Source organism: Thermobia domestica, chromosome 15, assembly GCF_964235325.1.
Source record: "Thermobia domestica chromosome 15, izTheDome1.hap1.1, whole genome shotgun sequence".
Classification (NCBI taxonomy): domain Eukaryota; kingdom Metazoa; phylum Arthropoda; class Insecta; order Zygentoma; family Lepismatidae; genus Thermobia; species Thermobia domestica.
The window spans coordinates 91,805,657-91,820,327 of NC_137468.1; the positions used below are offsets into that span (position 1 = coordinate 91,805,657).

At 38.3% G+C, this 14,671-nt stretch overlaps 1 protein-coding gene across 1 annotated transcript in view; it reads right to left on the reverse strand.

Annotated features, from left to right (window-relative positions):
* The window catches only part of LOC145671148 (tubulin gamma-1 chain), a 90,889-nt gene that overhangs the window by 45,744 nt on the left and 30,474 nt on the right, over positions 1 to 14,671 (reverse strand). Inside the window, exons 3-5 of the mRNA XM_081739971.1 lie at positions 9,208 to 9,297; positions 1,981 to 2,127; positions 199 to 335 (exon numbers count right to left, since the gene is read on the reverse strand). Of these exons, the coding sequence (XP_081596097.1) occupies positions 199 to 335; positions 1,981 to 2,127; positions 9,208 to 9,297 (374 nt within the window). The remainder of the gene's footprint in view (positions 1 to 198; positions 336 to 1,980; positions 2,128 to 9,207; positions 9,298 to 14,671) is intronic.

Below are 14,671 nucleotides of genomic sequence, written 5' to 3' on the forward strand. Positions count from 1 at the left end.
GTAGGAATCCTGTAGGAACATAAACTGATTTGAAGAAGAAATCATTAAAAATCCTTGTTCATTTTTAAGAAACAAGGAGAACACCCCACGTAAATCAAGGAGTAAAAAATTAAAGCTAGCAAAAGTACTCAATACCGTTAAGTTTCTAAAAAATTGGAGCTAGTATTTAATTATTTGAACTTAATTAAAGCGACTTACCTGATTTCATCCTGATTTGGAAACACACTGTATGTTTCAATAAGCTTTTTAGGGAACCGGTCAGTGAGCTTTTCCAAAATATACGAACCCATACCAGATCCCGTACCACCAGCAATTGAATGGCACAATACAAAACCCTGCAACACAACGGCATATATTACAATATGTAGTCTGAGAGAAATGCATTTACAAATTAGATATATACGTTGTATACTTTCGGTCAAACATTCTTTTCCATTGCTGACGGTTCATTTTATCATGTCAGCATACTATGCTACTTGTTTTAGTTAATACATATTAATCCAGAAGATTTAGAAATAAATAAAGAAAAAAGTTGTGGCCTCTAGAGTTATTCAGAAAATAATTTTCAAAAACAGAAAAGAGATTTCGACCATGACAGTATTTTTACATGAGGTTATAAAGAACATTAAGTTCAATGTGGGGCCACGGTCACTCAGTGGTAGAACGCTCTCCTTTGGCGGGTGGGAAACTTGGTTCGATCTCAGCTTTCGCCAAGTGGGCTTTGTAGCGGACAAACACCTACGTGTGGATTTTCTTAGGCTTCTCCCACTTCCTTCATTCTACCTTATCATATTCATCTCATTATCACTAACTCTCTCAGCCTTGGTGCATAATTGTGGGGCGTTAAACTAAAAAAGTTAATCAAATAATTTGTATTGAAATTTCTGACAGTAGCAATACATGAAATTTGATAACATACAACATCACTTACGTTTTCAACTAATAGATTATTGTGTACGGTTTGTGGGGATGAAATGTGCAATAATTTCCTTAGCTTCTGACGATAAAATTTCAATTTTTAGTGATGTGATTTGTCTCAAGAGTCGCCAATGATGTTATTATAGGTTTTCACTAGTAATTCTTCTTTTATGATCTCTGTTTATATTCTCTCCTTTCTTGTTCCCTTGTTACCTCAAGAGCTTTTGTCATTTCCGTTCTATTAACGATCTCCTTATTTTTCTGTTGATTTTCATACAGTATTGAAAAACAAGGGCTTTCCAAATTTATCTTAAAGGTCGCAGCTATTTAATACACTTTAACGAAACCTTTCTCTGTATGAAGTTTCTTCCACTCAACTATGACGTCACGAGGTCTACAATCGAATTTCTTAACTACTTAAACTACTTGGCGTAGCAGCCCATTTTGCGGGCCTGGGCCGCTCCAACGCCATCTGTTAGCGACCGGCTGAACTGCGTCTAGCCTAGCGACGAATACATGATCATCGCGCTGCGTCACCCTGTTTCTAACAGGTTTATTACAAGCTTTCTAGACTTAGTGGCCGTCACATCTTTTATTCACATGACTCCACAGTTTGCCTCATGACGCCGAAAATTTGGAAGCACAGACCAGGAATCCAACCTGGGACTACGTTGATCTGAGTCCAACACTAACTACTAGACAACAATGTCCCCAACTACGACTGCTTGCTTGAGTGAAATCTAGTCTTTCTCTTGATCACATGAGACATGCGTCTAGAGTTTAACACGGATTCAAAACACACATGTTCCTAGCAGGTCGAATCCGCAACCACAGGCTAAGAAAGAATATTTCTCAACAAATATAATAATTTCCACAATGTTGACTATTTCAATCAATAATAAGGATCATGTGCTACGAAACCAAATAATAAAGTTCTTAACATTTGAAACACTGAAAATATTAAGAACAGGAGACGTGAAAGCCTTAACTTTCTACAATAAATAAATAAATAAATAAATAAAATAAATAAATAATAAAATAAAATTATTTCCTAAAGCCTACCTCTAAACTGTCACTTCCATCAGCTTCTCTATCAATGATATCAAATATATCTTCATACAAACGTTCTCCTTGACTGTAACCAGACGCCCAATTATTTCCTGCACCTCCGCCTTGTTTGGACACGTACACATTTTCTGGATTATACAACTGAAACAATAATAATAATAATAGTAATTCATATTAAGTAACGAAATATTAAGTTTTAATAACAGACACGAGTGTTAGTATTTAAATTAGGTTCTGCATTGCTGAATGGTAAATCACAACTACACGATGTCCCACAAAGGGTTTACACTGTTCTAACTTTAATGACTAGAACCAAAATAAAGAAAATATGGAGTCACGAAGACTTTCAACACATTACTGATGACGTTCTAATGTGGAATCTGTTCAAAATGTCCTCCATTAGCAGCAATAAATCGTCAGGAACGCTGTGGAATAAACCGACAAACATGTGATATGGTTTCCATTGGAATGGATTCACAGGCAGTTTCAATCGCCTCTCTCATAGCATCTAGCGTACATGGTTTTGTGGTGTAGACAATGTTCTTCAGAGTTCCCCATAGAAAGAAATCTAACGGCATTAGATCATGAGATCCTCGACACTTCCTTGTCGGCCTATCCACATAAACAAATGTTTCATGGAGAAATGCCACACGTCTCGATGGTAATGTAGCGGTGCGCCATCTTGTGAAAAAAAACACAATCTTCATCTGAGTACAGCTGATGAGCAGCTGGCACAATTTTTTCCTGCAACATATTAAGATACTTTACACCTGTCATTGTTTGTTTAAAAAAAAGAACAAGGTGACAAGTCCTCTGACCCACATACCATACTACACTAATAACCCACGAAGATTAATAACTCGTTCTGTATCTTGCCCAGTATACACAGTTGTGATGATTGATGGTTTCATTCCATTTAAAAGCGGCCTCATTAGATCAAAAAACGAAATCAGTCAAATGTTTATTATCGCAAATCCATTCACAGAATTAGAGGCGCCTATCCGGATCGTCTTCATTGATTGGGTGAAGCAACATGCGAATGTAGGGTTTCCACTTTGCTTGCTTTAAAATGCAGTGAAAACTTGATTTCCGTATACATGATCAGGCCCGGACAGGCCCAGGTGGCTAGGCGGCGATTGCCGCCCAGATAGGGGCCAAATCTAAAGGGGGTCAAATGAAAATTTTAATAAAGAGAGGTCAGGAGGAAGAGAAAAGTTTGAGGAAAACGTGTGCGACAACTAATATTCATGTGAACAGTCACTGCGACAATTTGCATACATCAAGCTCTTTGAGCATTTCACTAAAATTTTGTTGCGACTCACGTCCCCTATAAAGGTACATTGTCACGCAACATGAATTTTGTAGCTGTCGTAAAACAAACCTTGCAACCCGATCTTTCTTTTTACTGTTTACATGTTACAACTTCTTGAAAGCAAGAAAGCAGTCCCCATGCAGTACTGCACTCTAATGGACAAATAGTGAACCTCATCATTGAAAACATGTATTTTGGTGCACTTCCCCCCCCGTCCCTGTCCAAAAAAATCCGTCGTTTCGGAAGCGGCGAAACTGGTTTTCCTGTCAGCGGGAGGGCTATTAGCTGGTAGCAAGCAAGACGACCCAGAAAGTGGCACATGGTTCAACTCCTTGCAAGATGGAAAAAATGTTGTATGTCCCTTTCAAGACTATGTTTATATGGAGAAATATGGTAGGATTTCAAGATATTTTTATGACAGCTACAAGATTCATGTAGCGTGGATATGCCCCTTAAAGTAAAGCCACCTTGTCACGTTACATGAATCTCGTAGATGTCATTAAAAAGAAAGAAAAGAAAAAAGCAACTCGATCTTTCTATTTACTATTTACAGCTACAACTTCCTGAGAGCAAGAAAGGCATCTCCACCCATGCAGCACTGCACTCTAGTGGACAAATAGTGAACCTCCTCATTAAAAACGTGTATTTTGGCGCACTTCCCCTCCCTGTCCAAAAGAATCCGTTGTTTCGGAAGCGGCGAAACTGGTTTTTCCTTTATGTCAGCAGGAGGGCTATTAGCAGGTAGCAAGCAAGACGACCCAGAAAGTTGCACATGGTTCAACTCCTTGCAAGGTGGAAAATAATGTTGTCTGTACCTTTCAAGATTATGTTTACATAAAGAAATATAGTAAGGTTGCATTTTTTTTTTTTTTTTTTTTTTTTTTTTTTTTTTTAATGACAGCTACAAGATTCATGTATCATGACAACGTACCATAAGAATGGGCCATGCCAGCTTCACAGTAATGTCTGTGCAAGCAAAAACAATAGTGAAATCCACATGCTTCCTATCACGGAATACAAAAGGGAGCCGAAAGTATAGTGGACTGACAATATAATTCTATAAAGTTTAGATTCTTGGCCTAGGAAAAATAATTTGAAAAACAACAGAAAGAGATCTGAGATCACTTTCATGATTTATGATATCACGGTGTCGCGCCGTCGCCTCTGTAACAAGATCCCGTGGTTTTGGCATTGTTGAGTCACTCTTGAGTGTTTGCTTTCATCTTTCAGTAGTTGCCAATTTTATCAGCGAAGAAGTCGAGAAGCGGTCACTTATTCAAAGTTACATTGTGAGGTAGTGTATGTCCTTATCGTGCCGTTTCGAAAATTACCGTGGGAACGGAGGTTAATGCTATTGTAACAAGTGAATTATAAATTCGGATTTCTTGAATCTACAGCATTGATAAGTGAAAAATTAGTAAATTCTTTGTAAGTAGGTGTTTCTTTTAAATAAAGTAGTGGCTGCTGTTGAATCCGGCTTCACGGTTGTCGTTGTATGTATTCATATACTTCAATTCCATTGCTATTACAGTACGAACTGGATATACACAAAAATTTGGAATAAAATTACATAAATCGAAATGTAAATTCATTACATCACTTCCTGGTAGCAATATTTACTATTGATAATTTCTTTCCTGATCTTTCATCACGTCGCGACATAGTAGGTCATTCCATTACGACCGCTCTGTAGGTCTGTATGTGCACACGACTTGCATAAATCCACCCAATCTGGGTACTTGGCATAGTTCATGGACCGCAAGTGTTTACTGATATTCATGTCTTTACGAGAAGATTTCGTCGCGCTTGTTTCGGAGTATATCCCCCGAAAAATATTTCAGGTTAGCTGTAGGGGGCGCTGTTTTGCAGCTTATCGTATCCCTTGTTCACGAATACTGAAACCACCAGTGTTGACTTTAAATTAATTTGTCCGTAGTTCTCTATCAACAAATTACAAATCTCAGTCATCCCAAGGCGAGATAAAAAATAAATAAATAAATAAATAAATAAAAATAAAAATGCTGATGATTACTGTCTTGGTTCTCATAAATATTGTTACATAACATATACCCTAATTCTATATTATGATCTTGATGGTATAACGTACGGTGTAGCTACTACAGAGATATGTGCTTTATTTAAGATAATGGTGTGCTTTTATTGTGGGGAAAACACTGGGCAATTGTAGTAGTTGTAGTTGGGAGAATTGAGAATTCGTGGCCAACAGAATATGTCAGCCGCCGGGGCCAACAAGTAGCACATGATTCACACGAGGGTTGCCATTGTAAGTGTGCAAGCCTGTTATATACCAATAAAGGTTTTAAATCTCAATCCAGTAAGGAATGAGGACATCTTTTGGTGAACTACAAGATATTCTGTTTCGTGTAATCTGTGGTTGAACTTGTGTGAATTTGTACTAGTGTGAGTAGATCTTCCGGTGCAAAATCACATCCTAATTTAGTAATGGTATGCGTCCAGAAACCGTGAGTAAACTTGCGGAGGACTAGAATGTTCTTGTGAAAAAGTAGTTCTTATGAATCTTCAATCATCGTAATATAACTATAAAAACATTAAAAGTAATTATTTACTTCTTCAATATTGATTCATCAAGTTCGAGAAAAAACATATAATTAGTAAATTAAAAATGAAATGAAATCTTTGAGTTTTACGTCCCACGATTATGCCTAAATTAGTTATATCACGTGTATGATGTATGATGTAGCAATTTAGCAGTAGCGGAAGAATACAATCAAACAAGTCATGCATTCATTCTGAAAGATGGCACACAAACCGGAGGAAGGAACATTGCAACATAATGCAAAATTTATGTAAAATTAGTGGAGAGGAAAGCATCAGATGAAGTTGAATTAATACTGAACTTGTTTATAATTTTATAGTGACCACTAATGTTTATTAAATATGTGAATTGACAATTAACACTGCGAATTCCGCGTCCGTGTGCGTGTTGCGTCGGTTTATTCTTTACTATGGGCTAAAGGACTGCTACTCATAAATACAGGTTTGAAGTGAAAATTAATATTAAAATGTCTACTCTATAATATTGCGAAATGTAAAACATATGTAAGTATTTGTGAACAGTAAAGAGGGCAGTAAAACAAATGTCACTAAGACAGCCCGAAAAATATACATGTTAAACTAAATTGAATTTGCTTAATGAAAGTGTTCCTCTTATTGCATGATTAGTTATAAATTGTCTGTATGTCAAATTCATGATGTTTGTGCTTTAATGTGAATAACTGAATGAAAATCATACCGGTATTTCATACAGTTATTCACATGGTGATTCTTAGTATGTTGGTGTCATTGAAGGACCTGGTCACTGAGTAATTCATGGTCTTGGTTCGAATCCCAATGTGGTAATATAGAATAAAATTCCGAACAGCTTATGAGACGAAATTGGAATTGAACACGGATAATAGGATTTACGTTCACTAGGAACGGGAATCGAATTATTGATTTCGAGCTAGCTATTCGATAAATATGTTCGAAACACTTATTATCATTACAAAAATATTGCCCGGGCTAGAGACAGAACCTAATCCATATACAAAAATAGCGCACCGAACAGAATCCGAACCCCAAACGATTACACCATATGTACTTCTGAGGGAATCTTGTGAAATTTATAACACTACTTTCCACCCTTCTTTCGTTCACTACTGATTTTTTCCTGGCACACCGTCCCTTCTTCAGGTCCACACAGTTCCTTCCTTCTTAAACTTGTCGCGTTAATTTCATAATTGTTGCACGTAACGGTGGCGCAGTATCAAATTCTGCCCACCATCGTCTCTGCAATTCTTTCATGTTCTCACATTTCCAAAAAAACACTTTAAAACCCACTTTCGTCACTCAAAGGAAAGGCTGCCAACCATATTGTCAATTACTTGTAGCTATTGGCAACTGAACTGAAAATAAAAGAAAAACTAAACAAATAAATGGGGAAAAAACAAAAATATATATGTCTACACATACTACTCATGAGGGCGCCAAATAATAACAATTTGATCAAGTTATCTTTAATACGTTCTCTATTATTAACATTTAAATAGTGTAAACCCCTTTGTGGGACTCTGGAGTATAAGCCTACATAATGCCGAGTTCGCTTTCCTACGGCGACTTAAACCATTCAGTAGCTGTAACGAGAGTTCAAATTTATCTGACTTCCGGAATTCCTCTTACTTCTAGTCCCATATTAAATTCGTACAAGTGAATGATACACAGCTATATGTTATTTCTTTCCGAGGATACAATAAAAGAAAATAAAGAAAGAAAACAAACACAACAGAAAGAATTTCAGTAGGTATAAAAACTCATAACATAAAATTAATAAAAAAACGTTATATTCGTGTCTGGTACAAGAAAAACGCCCTACATAAAAAAAAATCATGGTTGTGAATCCCATTTTCTCATAGAAAATTCTCTCATTTTCCACTCAATTCTCATTACACAAATTCTTACAATACAAGGATTTAGTTTTCTACCTACCTACTAACTCTGAAAAGGCTGGCAAGAAGATAATCAAAACGATCGTAAGTTAGAATTAAAACACACGACGTATTTGAAAACCATTTGAGAGAAATGGGCTCTCATCGTAGACTTTGAAAATCATAAATTCTTACATCATCACTCACTCACATATTTTATCCATCTTCTCTAACTAAAATTTTATTTCATTTTCATTTATTTATCACGTGGAGTTTACCCACTGGATTGTCCAAATACAGCTGTACTTACAGCAGACTAAATACAACCCTCAAGACTGAGGATGATATAGAGACGAACTGGTAATGCACTTTGTTTATTATTTTAACACCTAGGCTATATGAAGCTTGGACCTATCGTTTAACGTGAGATTCGAACATACAAACACTGGGGATCGAATCCAGTTTTCTTTAAAAGGCAACAAAACCAACGATTTATCCACGAGGGAACCAGAATGTTTATTTTCTTAACTGTAAAATCCTTCTAACTTCCACGCGCGAAGTCCATAAAGGCCAGCCAATTTGCAAGTACATCGCTACTATTTTTCACTTTCTAGATCTGAGTTTACAACCTCTTCATTTAAATAGTTTTCCATATGTCTCACAATGGACTTAATTTTTAAAATGGAACCCGGCTCTTTGAGCATCAACAGCAAAAATATTATCAATTCCGCTATGCAAGAGAATTCAAAATTTCTGTTATCAGAACTTTTTCTAGAAAATGAAATGAAATTTTTAGTTTTACATCCCGTATTTATACCCTTAGCGTAATTGAGGCAGATTATTAATAAACATGAATGATTATTCCCGGCGGGAGCTCATGTGGTTCGGATTCCACGTTAATCAGTAGGTCCACGTCTCATATAACCTCGCTGCTGAACGGGACGTAAAACTCAAAATCAATCAATCAATGAATGATTATGAGATAATTGAAATGAAAATGGGCAAAACGGAAAACTTCCCGAAAACCTTATACACGATGCTATCCCCCACAAGCTTGCGTGAACAGGGATCAACAGACCCCTAGCACACAATGAGCTACAGGAAGTGAGCTAAATATTAATACATGATGATATATATATATATATATAAAGACAGACTCAGAATGTACACAACTGAATTAATTTTTTTGAACCAGCCTGTTTTGCTCTAACACATGAAATAATAAATTGCAAACACTACATACAATTTTTGAATACAGTATAGCATTCTTTTTTGCGACATTTAAAAAAAAAAAAGAAAAGAAAAATGCAAAGACAAGAAAATATGCGTTATTAAATCTATTTTTATACACGTTATAATTACTTTGCAGTTATTTAAACTACATTAAGAAACATAACAATATACTGATACCCCACATGTATATTTGAACTGAAATTTAAGATCATCAAAAACTATTGTACTTACCTTTGCATAAGGTGAATTCATTATGGTATGAATAACTCGAGGTTCAAGATCCAACAACACAGCGCGTGGGATATAATGCTCATCATCGGCCTAAGAGAAAATAGAACAATTTCACAGACAGAATTCGAGTCATGATGACAGTATGCATTTTTTAAAGTCTAAAGTTGATTTCTAAACAAATTTCTATTCATTATCTAAATTCTTTAATCTTTAGATGTGCAATAGTGCATTTGCACATTAGAATTTGACTACTTGTTCGCATCATACATTCACATTTTTCATTAGTATTGGTATTATACTATATATACACAGGGTGTTAATGAACTATACCGACAAACTGTAAGAGGTGATTCCTCACATTAAAATAAGAGAAAAAGTTCATATAGACCTATGGCGAAAAGTGCATAGTTTCAGAGTTAGGACTGTCCAAAAATTGCAAAAAAGCTAAACTTCAAGAGGCCCTGTTTCGAATTCCAGAAACTGTGGATGGTGGCTCTTATCAGCGTAAAGGAAGCCACGCATACGCATATTTCATCAATTCTCAATAAGTGTACAGGGTGTAATTCTCAGATATGCTCCCAATAGAATTTTCTTATACATATCCTGATATCAAGAATGGTCCAAAGTCGGCAGGAGGTAAGACTTGACAACAATGGACATCCAATGCTTCGGAGGGGAGTTGGAAGTGTTAAGAACCGGTAGCTCCATGTTTCTCCACTTATAAGGTGAAAGAAAACATTCCAGCATGCGTTTTGCCGAGTACGAGAGACCGTGCTCCTGACGATCCTTAACACTTCCGACATTGCGCCAAATGGTTTCGTGTTCACTACTATCAAGGCTTATCATTTGCCTACTTTGGACCAATCATAAAGTCAGAGCATATCTCAAAATTCGGTTGGTGGCATGTACGGGAATTTCACCCTGCAGAGAATATTCTGTACACCAATTGAACATTAATGAAATATGCATTTTTGGAATGCGTATGCGCGACTTCCTTTATGCTGATAAGGACCACCATCCACAGTCTCTCGAATTCGAAATAGGGCCTCTTGAATTTTGGCTTTTTCGCGGTTTTGGACAGCCCTAACTCTGAAACTATGCACTTTTCCCACAGGTCTATATGAACTTTTTCTCTTATTTTGATTCAAGGAATCACCTCTTACAGTTTGTCGGTATAGTTCATTAACACCCTGTATATATGAAGCAAGTTAGTATGGTTTGGAGCTGGCTGAACTAACAATTCATGTAAGTCACAATATTATAACTCAGCCTCTCCTCTTTCACTTAGAAAGCCTTCTCACGCACTGAGAGTAGACAGGAGAATCTTTTTCAAAAACGGAAGCATTTTGCATTCTTTATCGTATACATCAGTAACATTCGCATATGTATTGTTCAACAGAAGAGACAAATCAAAATCCACAACAATCCGATCGTGAGAGATGTGATAAGTATATTATATATATATATATATATATATATATACAGTGGCGGATCCAAGGGGAGGGCTATAGGGGCTATAGCCCCCCCTTGACGCTCAGATATACACTGGATAAAATGGGCTTCAATCCTGCTTTACACTGGATAAAACGGCAAAATATGGTTTAGCCCCTCCCTTGATCATATCCTGGATCCGCCCCTGTATATATATATATATATATATATATATATATATATATATATATATATAAAGGCCACAACAATCCGATCGTGAGAGATGTGCTAAGTATAAAAAAAATCTTTATACATATTATGCCGTATGATAGATGTGGCTTGTTTTACCGACGCTTATATTTCACATGATATATACGGTTTTTACGGTTTTTTGACCTACGTTCATATTTCAAAAACACATTCTCAACACATTTCTCTGGTCCTGAACACAAATATAAACGTTTGCACTAAAGTGCTTCCATTGGCAAGGAACTTCGAAAAACAATCAGATTAAGAATATTTTATATCTACTCCTTATGGCTTCATTCGAAATACTTCTAACAGCGAAATATTTCTAATAACACAACTTTTAGTGGTCTGAACAAAACTTCTACACTTTTTCGACCAAGTGTCCTCACCGGGAATCGAACCCGCGACCGCGACTACTCGCACCAATGTTAAACTTTCGTCCCTCTTGATTAGAAATGAACAAAAATATGATCAATCACGAGTCTGTAGTTAATTTCTTACTAACGTTTACCAATGAAGACAAAATTAATGTTGGATGATACTATTAAGAAACATGTGTGTTTTTAACTGAGCTATCTCCTATAGAAGCGTTAACAGCTACAAACAGAAGAGAAGTGGCTCTCTCAATAATAATAATAATAATAATAATAATAATAATAATAATAATAATAATAATAATAATAATAATATTATAGTAGTAGTTGTTGTTGTTGTTGTAGTTGTAGTTGTTGTTGTAATTTAGTTTATTAAATGACTTACGCTATCCACACATTGGTCTCCAAGTACACTAACTTAATGAAGAAGAATGATCGAGCTATGAATAAAACTTGGTTGCATTTCAATATGACAATAATATAGGAGATACTTTTTCTTTTGGTGGAACTCTAAAATCTACTCAAATAATTCATGTGTGGAATTTACAGAAGAATCAGCATATACATATAAACAGGTTCAATAACTGAGAGGAAAATGAAATAATTTTGTTCATTTCTTTTACCCTCTCCAAGTAGCGGACCGTCATCGTCGGGGAGGGGGTGGAGCTGAGAGGGCGGCTTCATCATTCATTCATTCCCTTATCACTCCTCATCTTCGCATCGTTGCATGCCCTCTCAGCCGCGAATACCGCTACCGGACTTGCGGGTGGTTGGTGGGAGTCGGGAAGTGGAAGGTCTAGTGGACGTCTTCCTCCATTTGGGGAAGACGTGCACCCACCCGGCCTGCTGTTGTGTATGTCCAGTGTTTGTGTTGTCCGGCGTGTTGAGTCTTTGAGAAAATTTAAAAAAAGAAAAAAAATCCTAAAAATAAAAGCCGAAAAAAAAATATAAAAGTACAAAAAAGTCCGCACCTATTGTTTTGTTTTGTTTCTTTTGGGCTGGTGGGGGGTCTATCTTTTTGTTGGCCAGGTCTCTCTTGTTTAGTTCTACTCCTTCCTTTTCCGGGGCCACGCGTTTTGTCGACGGGAATGGTTTTGTTGCACCCCCATTCTCCTTGACCGCGTCGGCCCCACGCTGATCCTAAGATTGAAGGCGTGTCGAAGGATTGCCAGGGGGTAGCGTTAGTTCTTCCCATTAACGCCCTGGTGTGACCTCACACCCTTTTTTCCTTTGTAAATGTTTCTTAAACATCAAACTTATATGGGTAAAAAAAACTTTAAAATCTGATCCGGGCTCTCCCTCACGGAAGAAGCCCAAACAAAGTGAAACGGAGATAGTGGAAAAGACAAGTATCGTGACCCCTGTTGTCTGATATCTTGTAATCAAAGATAAAGATGTTGACAGTGCCACTTCTGAGGAAAACCGTCCGAGTGCTATTAAGGGCTTATCCCCTTTTGTTATTAATAAAGTTATTAATTATCAAGCCGGTCAGGTTAAAGATATTAAGAAATTGCGGAATGGCACTTTACTGGTGGAAACAATGGACGAGAAACAAACGGCGAAGCTTATGAAATTGACCTCTATTGGACCGGTGAACGTGTCAGTAGAACCCCATCGTCAATTGAACGTTTCTAACGGGGTGATATCGTGTTGGGATCTCCTCAATGCTACCGAGGAGGAGATTAAATCTGAGTTAGCGGACCAACATGTTATAGATGTCGCTCGCATCAAAAGTAAGAAGTCAGGTGAACTTGTACCTACCCAGTCACTGATTCTCACTTCCGGATTACGTCAAGGCTGGCTTCTATCGTTTAAGAGTTCGGCCATATATACCTAGTCCCTTGCGCTGTTTCAAATGTCAACATTTTGGGCACACTAGCACGTCGTGTAATGCGAGTGCTGCTCTTTGTGCAATTTGTGGCCAGGGTAGTCATGGTGCGGAACCCTGTACAGCGACCAAGCCGTTCTGTGTCAACTGCAAGGGTGAACATTCAGCTTGGTCTCGCGACTGTCCAGCCTTTCAACGCGAGAAACGTATCCGCGAGCTCATGGTCGTTGAGAAGATTTCAGCTGCTGACGCTAAGCGTCACTGACAGCATTCCTCCCTCACTTTCCGTCCCATTCGATCGAGTTGCAGCTGCTTCACAGAAATCTGTCGCGACACAAACGTCCAACGTTTTCACCCAGACGGATACTGTCCCTGAGAACCGTGGTAACCCCACGACCCCAGTCGCATCCGCAAGCGAACTTTCTAAAACCCCACGTGTTTCTGTTAGTGGTGGTCTTCGGCGAACTCTCGCCGATCGCCTTATCTCGCTGGGCTCAAGCTTAGCCAGCATATACGGAGGCTCCATGAGACGGTTTTCTCTCCTAAGAGACCGAAATCTACTCCAGTTCGTAAACCCCCTGCAGTTTCTCTGAAATCTGACATGGTGGAGGACGAACTGATGGATTCGGAGTGAGCTGTTATTGGACCTCGTGGGAAAGTTCGCCTTAAACGTTGACATCTTCCAGTATGGCGCTTCTTCAGTGGAACCTGAATGGCTTCAGTAGTCACCGTGAGGAATTGACCCAACTAATCTTTTACCACTCTCCGGTTCTCATTTGTTTGCAGGAAACGCATTTCAAACCTACCCAGTCTTTCCTTCTTTCTGGATACACTATGTATCGGTGTGATAAGCCCGATGATGACCACGCTGCTGGCGGCGTGGAACTCTGTGTCACTGATTCTTTTCATTCTCGGGAGATTCACCTTGTCTCCCGCCTGCAAGCAGTTGCGGTGCGAGTATCCTTCCCTCGCCCGCTCACAGTTTGTTCCTTGTACGTTCCTCATTCAGAAGCCTTTACCACCTCCGATCTGCTCCAGCTTTTCCACCAGCTCGAGCCGCCAGTCTTGCTTGTAGGAGACCTTAATGCCTATCATCGCTTGTAGGGCTCTGTGCGTACTGACGGTCGTGACCGTCAGGTAACGGCATTTCTTGAGGAGAGTGGCTTGCTCATCCTAAACGATGGCAGCCTTACTCATTTTTCCACTGCTTATGGTACTTATTCCTGTCTCGACCTCTCTATGTGCAGTGCTGGCCTTTTGCCTTCACAGACATGGAAAGTGCATCCTGATCTTTGTGGCAGTGATCATTTTCCTTTGATCATTGACGGTCTCCCTGTCGCAGCTAGTTTATCTCTCCGCCGCTTTAATCCGAAGCATGCTGACTGGCATAAATTTAGCGAGCTCAGTGAGTTTCATTGTCGAGATGGTCTCCCTGTAGCTGCTGTTGCAGAGAATTTTGAGAAGACTGTTCTTGATGCTGCTCATGGTTCCATTCCAGAATGTGGTGGCGACTTGTCCTGCCGACGTGTTCCATGGTGGTCTGCGGAAATCCGTGAGGCTATTCTGGCTCGTCGATGTGCTC